This window comes from Lolium rigidum, chromosome 1 (genome assembly GCF_022539505.1).
Source record: "Lolium rigidum isolate FL_2022 chromosome 1, APGP_CSIRO_Lrig_0.1, whole genome shotgun sequence".
NCBI classification, from domain to species: domain Eukaryota; kingdom Viridiplantae; phylum Streptophyta; class Magnoliopsida; order Poales; family Poaceae; genus Lolium; species Lolium rigidum.
In genome coordinates, this window is record NC_061508.1 from 121850417 (window position 1) to 121860203 (window position 9787).

The 9787-nt window shown below is 44.3% G+C and overlaps 1 protein-coding gene across 1 annotated transcript; it reads right to left on the minus strand.

Moving 5' to 3' along the window:
• Positions 1 to 714: 714 nt before the first annotated feature.
• On the minus strand, positions 715 to 2952 carry LOC124681435 (U-box domain-containing protein 15-like). The gene is made up of 4 exons (XM_047216361.1): positions 2599 to 2952; positions 2376 to 2492; positions 1853 to 2287; positions 715 to 1758 (listed from the first exon to the last, which is right to left on the minus strand). The coding sequence occupies exons 1-4, from the start codon at positions 2950 to 2952 to the stop codon at positions 715 to 717; spliced, it is 1950 nt and encodes a 649-aa protein (XP_047072317.1).
• Positions 2953 to 9787: the final 6835 nt, after the last annotated feature.

Below are 9787 nucleotides of genomic sequence, written 5' to 3' on the forward strand. Positions count from 1 at the left end.
ACATTTATGACGTCAACCTTTGTATTAAACGCTATCTACCTTGCAATTGCAACGACACATTTAGTACTTCGTATGCTGCACTACGTTGCAATTTTCACAGTATTTTACTAACTTTTTTTTTTGAAATGTGTGTATTTTTGTTGTTGTAGCAAAATCCTGGGTCACCGAAGGATTTGCTGAGTTTGTACGCAATTCAATGCAAAGTGTTCATCAGTTTCTCTGGCAGTGCACCCAAAAGGGCATTTTTCATAATCCACAATTTTTTTGTCTAAATAGAACAGATCTGACCTTGATCCTTCCTTTTATCAGCTGCCAAGCAAAGATTTTCCCTTTGTGAGAAAGTTTCAGTTTTGTTTATCCTCCAGCCCCTACTATATGAAGAGGACACGTTCTTAAGAACGCCATCAGAGCTTCCTTTTTTTCCCGCAGCTCGGCTAGATGTGATGTGATATGATTTAGAGGGATTATCCATATTCCATCATTCCAACAATGAGCAATTGAGGCCTTAAAGCGTGTGAGGAAAGTGCAGGGAATTGGTAGCAAAGCGGTCCATTGGTTGTCCGTATTTCCTATTTCCAATTTGCACTTAAGTAGTGTTCCTGTTGCATCATACAGATACATCCCATATGCATCACTGAGAAGTGAGAACAGGACGTACAATGTAATTTCTATCAAAAGCAGTGTTAAATTACAGTCACAAATGGGTCCTGACACTTAGTAGCACTTCTTCGCCAGCTGAATGAGAGAGTTGGCCTTCCTCTGCGCTCTACTAGTGCCGGTCCTGGCGATCTTTGAGAGGTGCTCGTGGAGGCCGAATCTGAGCGCGTGCACCAGGAGCGGCTGCTTCTTGGTTCCCAGCTCCAGCAGGACGGACAGCGCGCACTCCTGATTCTTGGGCGTCCCTTCCTTGATGAGCTGCACGAGTTTCTCGACGAACTGCGTCGTGCCGACCTCGCCGAGGCAGGCGGCGTGCGAAGACAGCAAGAGGAAGATGGAGAGCGCCTCATCGACCATCCCGAGGTTCTTGTCGTCGATGACCTTGAGCAGCACCGGGACGATGCCCGCGTGGGTGGCCCTGACCTTGTTCTGCTGGTTGAGGATGAGGTTGAAGATGGCCGTGGCGGCGTCCTTCTTGCCCCGGACGGTGCCGTTCCTCAGGAGCTCCACCAGCGGCGCGATGCCACCCAGGGTCCCGATCGTCACCTTGTTTTCGTCAAGCATGGACAGGCTGAAGAGCGTCGCGGCCGAGTTCTCCTGCCCCACCGCGCTGCCATTCCTGAGGATCTCGATGATGAGCGGGATGGCTCCCCCCTTGGTGATGAAGATCTTGTTGCTCTGGTCAATGGACAGGTTCAGTAACGAGGTCACCGTGTTCTCCTGCACCTTCTTGTCCGGGTAGGCCAGCAGGCCGATCAGGGCCGGGATGCCGCCGTTGCCGGCGATGAGCGCCCTGTTCTCCGGAGACTCCTTGGAGAGCACCCGGATCTTCTTGGCCGCCTTCCGCTGCACGTCAGAGTGGATCGACGACAACGCTTCCACCAGCGACGGGATGTCCTCTTTCGGCCGCTCGTCTTGTTCAGCCACGGGCTCCGGCTCCCTCCTCTGCAGCTCCACCTTGTGCTTGTCGCACCACTGCAGGATCAGGTTCTTGAGCGCGTAGTTGGGCGCCAGCGACAGGTGCGCCAGCGGCTGCCGCGTCTTGGGGCACGTCCTCTCCCCGCTGTCAAGCCACCTCTGGATGCTTCTCCTCTCGTACGTCTACAAGATTCAAACGATCGAATTTACTTAAATCTCGCGTTCCAAAGATTATTCATCTGCTGTACGAGGAGTCGAGATATGAAAATGTGCGTGCCTGTCCACTGGCCACAATGACAGGATCCGTCATGATCTCCAATGTGATCGGGCAGAGGAAGTCGTCCGGGATCATCAACGAGGGGCACTTGTCGAGAGATTTGGTCACGAAGACCTCGCCGCCGAGGACGTTCGTCTCGTCGATGCCGGCGATGGCCTTGAACTTGTTGAGGAGCTCGACGATCTGCTTGGTGCTCTCCTCTTGCTGCCCATTTCGCTCCTTGATGAGCTTCTTTATGGCCACCGTCTCCGCCCTGAGATCCGGCAGCGTCTGCAGCTCCAGCTTGCTGGCCAGCCTATCCAGTATCGCCCTGTCCGCGTTCCTCTCGTCGTCCTTGTTGTTCTGGAGTATCACCATGAGATCCATGGACAACTCTATGTCCTGCGTGTCTGTTCTCTTCTTGCATCTCATCAGCTGTGCGTTCATCAGCTCCACCTTGAACAACAGCAACATATATATGTGTGAAACTGCGATATTTGATCCATGAATGGCATGCACGAACAGCTGTTGATGATGCGCTTACCTGCTCCATGACTTCATCGGAGATGCCGAGCTCCTCGTACGGCATTCCGTCCAACGCAGAGTTCATCTTCTCGTACACAGTGCGGAACCTCCCCAGCACGGCCTCGCTCTCCAGCGCCTGAAACGGATTATATTGCGCTCAATTGGTCAAGACTCAAGATCAGTAGACCACACATTTGCAAGAACGACCAAGAACCAATGCATGGATGATCATCGGATCAGACCAGGAAGATCTTGCTGCCGTCATTGCAGGAGCGGAGGAGGCGGCGCGCGGCGGCGAATGCTCGGCCGAGCAGGGTGAGGCGGCGGTAGGCGTCCTCCGTGAGACGGGGCGTGGACTCGCGGAGCTCCTCGAGGAGCGGGAGGACGAGCTGCAGCCAGCGAAGAAGATTGTGGCATTCCTTGCGCTGGGTGCGGCGGAAGTCGGCGTAGGCACGAGCCGAGTTGACGGTGGCGAGGAGGTCCTCCACGAGGTCCTCGTCGTCCATCTCCCTCGCCCCATCCTCGGAGCAGGAGGGCTCGGGGTCTGCCGCGGCCGCGGCCGCAGCGGACGACGGTGGCAGCGCCGATTGGGGCATGCGGCATCAAGCGGTCGATCGGCGAGGTGCGTGTGTGTGGAGAGGGGAGATCATGGGGGACGCGAGTGAGCGAGACGGAGAAGGGAGGACAAGGGAGGCAAAGCCAAAAATAATGAGAGATCAGGGGACTCCATCCAAGGGGAATGCGTTTTGGGCGCTAAATTCCGGGGAAGCGCACTTCTCTGGTCCATACGAGACCTTAAAAATGGAGAGTGCTATATAGAGAGCGTAGTTTGCCCTATGAAGATCACTGGTCAGATTTGTAGTTCGTTTGATACATGGGATAGGTTCCTATCAGTACAGAAAATTGCAAAGTACAACCACATTTCGAGCAATGACTTCAAGAAGACACCATTTTTTAAAATTTCTCAGAAAACCACCGGTCAACCCTCTAATTGTCTCCGAAAACACTGATCCATTTTTTTGAAAAAAAAAAAAGAAAACACTGATCCATTAGGTTAGCTCGGTTGACGCTGTTTATGACAAGACGGATCCACTGTCTTGGGTGATGTGGTTCCTGTGTATTTTTGTGAGAAGCCCCTCCAAATTTTGTATCTTCTATTTCTGTGTCCCCTTTCTATTTTTTCTATTCCTAGGCTATCCTAGCCTACCTCGTGTAGTCAGGTGAGAAAAAGACGATTAGATCAATGCTGAAAGAGGGAAAACAAAAAAACAAACTAGAATCTTTAAGACAAAACTCATTCTCAACAACCAAAGGAACAAACTTACATTGTCAATTGAACTCGCAACAACCGAGAAGCACGAGGGTTTGTCTTTTCGCCCTCGTCCGTCCGATTTTCCTAAATTTCGCGTCCACGAACTTTGTTTGACCTAAAAAAAAACCTGTACATATTAGCCCCAGGGTTTCCTCGAGGCGACGCCAGCAGAGGTCAAAAAACACATAAACAGAGAGTGAGCAGGTCACCGCCAGGAGATCGAATAGGGGAAACGCTGCCGGAATCACCTCCGGTGGACTCCACCCCGCTCCGGCGTGGTCATCATCATCTTCATCAACACCCTCATCACCATATTCATCTACCATCTGTAATCTCTTGGCAAACATGGTGTGTGAGGCAATCTTTCGTTTTCCCATGATGTATTGTACCTTTATGTCATTGTTTGAGTAGTGACTTGTTCTTGGCAATTGTGAGATAATTTGTTGATGGTTGCATTTAAGTATTTGTTATCTTCTATGACGATCTCTTGTACTGATATATGACTGCACACATATGTTGGGGAATGCATGAGGTTATCATCGTTGCATGATGATAGGAGTAGGGACAGCTGGAGCTTGAAAGAAACCATGTCCCAATTCTTAGATTCATGTTATATTAATTCATGGTTAATCAGATGGTGGTATAACTATGGGGACATTTAAACTTACAACGGTGGTTGGACGTTATGTCTTAATAATTCCCTTGTTTGCTCTTAATTGGCGTTAGGATTAATCACTAATGGTGTATTTGCTCATGTTTATGGTTGCTGCTAAAAATCTACACAGATTCTACCCCCTAATGTTAGAAGCATTCTTTTAAGTATAAAAATGATTTTTCTTAAACTTTTGATATAGTAGGAATGAGTAGGAAATTATGTGCTCTCTCGTTCATAAAGGAATAATTTTAGTTTTGTAGAATATGGAAGCAGGCATGATATTTCTGTACCACTAATGTCACCCTATAGTAAAGAAATGGGAGAAAATTTTGTGTTGAAGTTTTTCACAGGGAATAGAGGAACACCACACCAAGAGTTATCCAAGAATGGTGAAGACCATAAGCTTGGGGACGCCTAAGGCACCCAACTGAACTCATCTAAAAATCTTGGTTTGCACACCCCTAAACTTCTTTTTTTAGCAACATGAGATGATCACAAAAACTTGGAGTGTGATTTATTAGTTGTGTGTCTATTTTTGCTTTAAATAAATAAGACCATCATAATAAATACTTTGCATACATATGAAAGAGCTAGAGAAATAAATTATCCCATTCTCTAATACCTCAATGAATATAACTTGCATGCCATGAATTTTTTTCAAAAAGTTGAAAGTCAGGTATGCATAGGGAAGTGATATTAGATGTTTAATATCTTTGTGGTCTCCCCGCTATATATGATGCAAATGAGATACTATTGAGGAACATTACATAGAGTTGATTGAAAAATATTAGCTTTGAGTAAAAGTATATGCATCTCATTATGCTTGTTATTGCGGACGAAACATATTTAATGATGAATAACTATATTCTTATGTGTCTTTAAAATATCAAGGTTGATGTTTGTGTGACAGTCTAGTCTTTTAAATGGTGAACCTCATCGTTGAATCATAAGTAAGTCGGTTGATAGTATCTTTAGTTGAACAATCAACCTCTTGCTAGCATTTCAACAAAATCGACAAGACCAGATTGGATTTGTTTACCTCTTTCCATCACGTTGGTTGTTGCCGATGATGATGATGATGATGCCATCAAGATCAGGACCTTGCTACCTCCAATTCACACGGATGGCGCACCAATTGACGAGGTATCGACTCGTCAATTCCTACGAATTATAGACTTAGGGTTTCGTGGAAAATAGAGGGAAAATAAAACTTGAAGGTGGTTAGACTAACAAAGGCGTCCAACTAGAGAAAATACGGTGGCTAGGGTTTGCAATGATTCGATCCTTATTTCGACCTTGGCTTCACCTTTATATAGGAGGTGAATCTGAGGCTTTTCCATGTCGTACAAGTACGTAATTATCGGGCCGCAGTGGACCTTTACTTTTATTGTTACAAGTTTCCCTATACTAACTCTACTTTCTTAGGCTTCACATCTTTGGTTTCGTGGGCCTCAGATCTCTGGGTCCACCAACTTGAACTCAAGAATATACACAGGAGTACACTTGTAGTATGCCCGTTAGGCAAACCTATGTCAACTACCTAGAAAAAGAAAAGAAAAAAAGAAGAATAAAAAGAAGAAAAGAAAAGAATGAACCCAATGAGCCGTTCATTATTATGACACCAAAGAAAGGGCTAAAATTAAGAAGTGCCCGAAGGAAAATCAAAGGAATGCCTATACACTCCGAATGGGAAGGACCCCTGTGCTGTTGGCGTGGTAGTAGTTAACACACGTCCGTTGGGAACCCCAAGAGAAAGGTGTGATGCGTACAAGAGCGAGTTTTCCCTCAGTATGAAACCAAGGTTATCGAACCAGTAGGAGTCAAGGAACACGTGAAGGTTGTTGGTGACGGAGTGTAGTGCAGCGCAACACCAGGGATTCCGGCGCCAACGTGGAACCTGCTACAACACAATCAAAGTACTTTGCCCCGACGTAACGGTGAGGTTGTCAATCTCACCGGCTTGCTTCGTAAACAAAGGATTAGATGTATAGTGTGGAAAATGATGTTTGTTTGCGAAGAACGATAAAGAACAGAGTTTGCAGTAGATTGTATTTCAGATGTAAAGAATGGACCGGGGTCCACAATTCACTAGTGGTGTCTCTCCCATAAGATAAATAGCATGTTGGGTGAACAAATTACAGTTGCGCAATTGACAAATAGAGAAGGCATAACAATGCACATACATATATCACGATGACTACTATGAGTTTTAATCAGGGCATTACGACAAAGTACATAGACCGCTATCCAGCATGCATCTATGCCTAAAAAGTCCACCTTCAGGTTATCATCCGAACCCCTTCCACTATTAAGTTGCAAACAACAGACAATTGCATTAAGTATGGTGCGTAATGTAATCAACACAAATATCCTTAGACAAAGCATCGATGTTTTATCCCTAGTGGCAACAGCACATCCCAACCTTAGAACTTTCTATCACTGTCCCAGATTCAATGGAGGCATGAACCCACTATCGAGCATAAATACTCCCTCTTGGAGTTACAAGTATTAACTTGGCCAGAGCCTCTACTAGCAACGGAGAGCATGCAAGAACATAAACAACACATATATGATAGATTGATAATCAACTTGACATAGTATTTCATATTCATCGGATCCCAACAAACACAACATGTAGCATTACAAATAGACGATCTTGATCATGACAGGCAGCTCACAAGATCTAACATGATAGCACAATGAGGAGAAGAAAACCATCTAGCTACTGCTATGGACCCATAGTCCAGGGGTGAACTACTCACACATCAATCCGGATGCGATCATGGTGATGAAGAGTCCTCCGGGAGATGATTCCCCTCTCCGGCAGGGTGCCGGAGGAGATCTCCTGAATCCCCCGAGATGGGATTGGCGGCGGCGTCTCTGGAAGGTTTTCCGTATCGTGGCTCTCGGTACTGGGGTTTTCGCGATGAAGGCTTTAAGTAGGCGAAAGGGCAGGGTTGGAGGCGGCGCGAGGGCCCCACACCATAGGGCGGCGCGGGCCCACCCTTGGTCGCGCGGCCCTGTGGTGTCGGCGCCTCGTCGCCCCACTTCGTTATCCTTTCGGTCTTCTGGAAGCTTCGTGGAAAAATAAGACCCTGGGCGTTGATTTCGTCCAATTCCGAGAATATTTCCTTTGTAGGATTTATGAAACCAAAAACAGCAGAAAACATCACCTGGCTCTTCGGCATCTCGTCAATAGGTTAGTGCCGGAAAATGCATAATAATGATATAAAGTGTGTATAAAACATGTGAGTATCATCATAAAAGTAGCATGGAACATAAGAAATTATAGATACGTTTGAGACGTATCAAGCATCCCCAAGCTTAGTTCCTACTCGCCCTCGAGTAGGTAAACGATAACAAGGATAATTTCTGAAGTGACATGCTATCATAATCTTGATCAATACTATTGTAAAGCATATGAGATGAATGCAGCGATTCGAAGCAATGATAAAGACAATGAGTAAACAACTGAATCATATAGCAAAGACTTTTCATGAATAGTACTTTCAAGACAAGCATCAATAAGACTTGTATAAGAGTCAACTCATAAAGCAATAAATTCTTAGTAGAAAGCTTTGAAGCAACACAAAGGAAGATATAAGTTTCAGCGGTTGCTTTCAACTTCAACATGTTTATCTCATGGATAATTGTCAACACAAAGTAATATAACAAGCTGCAATAGGTGAACATGTAAGAATCAATGCACACGGTTCACACAAGTGTTTGCTTCTAAGATAGAAAGAAGTTGGTAAAGCTGACTCAACAATAAAGTAGAAGATAGGCCCTTCGCGAGAGGAAGCATGGATTACTATTTTTGTGCTAGAGCTTTTCATTTTGAAAACATAGAAATAATTTTGTCAACGGTAGTAATAAATCATATGTGTTATGTATAAGACATCTTATAAGTTGCAAGCCTCATGCATAGATTACCAATAGTGCTCGCACCTTGTCCTAATTAGCTTGGATTAACGCGGATTATCATTGCATAACATATGTTTCAACCAAGTGTCACAAAGGGGTACCTCTATGCCGCCTGTACAAAGGTCCAAGGAGATATATCGCATTTGATTTCTCGTTTTTGATAGATCTCAACTTAGACATCCATACCGGGACAACATAGACAACAGATAATGGACTCCTCTTTAATGCATAAGCATTCAACAACAGATAATATTCTCATAAGAGATTGAGGATTGATGTCCAAACAGAAACTTCCACCATGATTCATGGCTTTAGTTAGCGGCCCAATGTTCTTCTCTAACAATATGCATACTCAAACCATTTGATCATGAAAATCGCCCTTACTTCAGACAAGACGAACATACATAGCAACTCACATGATATTCAACAAAGGTGTAAAAGTTGATGGCGTCCCCGAAACATGGTTACCGCTCAACAAGCAACTTATAAGAAATAAGATACATAGCTACATATTCTTCACCACAATAGTTTTTAAGGCTATTTTCCCATGAGCTATATATTGTAAAGGCAAAGAATAGAATTTTAAAGGTACCACTCAAGTAATGTACTTTGGAATGGCAGAGAAATACCATGTAGTAGGTAGGTATGGTGGTCACAAATGGCATAGTTTTTGGCTTAAGGATTTGGATGCACGAGAAGAATTCCCTCTCAATACAAGGCTAGGCTAGCAAGGTTGTTTAAAGCAAACTCAAGTATAAAATGGTACAACAAAGCTTACATAAGAACATATTGCAAGCATTATAAGACTCTACATCGTCTTCCTTGTTGTTCAAAAACCTTAACCAGAAAATATCTAGACTCTAGAGAGACCAATCATGCAAACCAAATTTTAACAAGCTCTATGTAGTTCTTCATTAATGGGTACAAAGTACATGATGCAAGAGCCTAAACATGATATATATGAGCATAACAATTGTCAAGTATCAAATTATTCAAGATATCATACCAATTACCACATGAAGCATTTTCTGTTTCCAACCATATAACAATGAACGAAGCAGTTTCAACCTTCGCCATGAACATTAAAAGTATAGCTAAGAACATATGTGTTCATACGAAACAGCGGAGCGTGTTTCTCTCCCAAACAAGGAATGCTACGATCCGATTTTATTCAAACAAAAACAAAAAACAAAAGCAAATAGACGCTCCAAGTAAAGCACATAAGATGTGACGGAATAAAAATATAGTTTCACTAGAGGTAACCTGATAAGTTGTCGATGAAGAAGGGATGCCTTGGGCATCCCCAAGCTTAGATGCTTGAGTCTTCTTAAAATATGCAGGCAGTGGCGGAGCTACAAAGAAAATGATGGGCAGGCTAGGCTAAATTAATGTACGGGAATACATTTCTTTTCATCGAGTACTAAGAATTTGGAAAAAATTCAATGAAAAATCATGCTGTAAAATCGCTGAAACTAAGAATTTGGAGAACTTTGGAGAAAGGAAGAAAATAATATCCGCTTGACTAGTGACGGAAATTACC

Bases quoted from the DNA above. Each gene is read 5' to 3' on its own strand.
- LOC124681435 (XM_047216361.1), bottom strand. From the start codon at position 2,952: ATGCCCCAATCGGCGCTGCCACCGTCGTCCGCTGCGGCCGCGGCCGCG. The intron at 2,493-2,598 runs GTCTGATCCGAT...AATCCGTTTCAG, and splicing joins ACGGCAGCAAGATCTTCCTG to GCGCTGGAGAGCGAGGCCGT. The intron at 1,759-1,852 runs GCACGCACATTT...TGAATCTTGTAG, and splicing joins TCATTGTGGCCAGTGGACAG to ACGTACGAGAGGAGAAGCAT.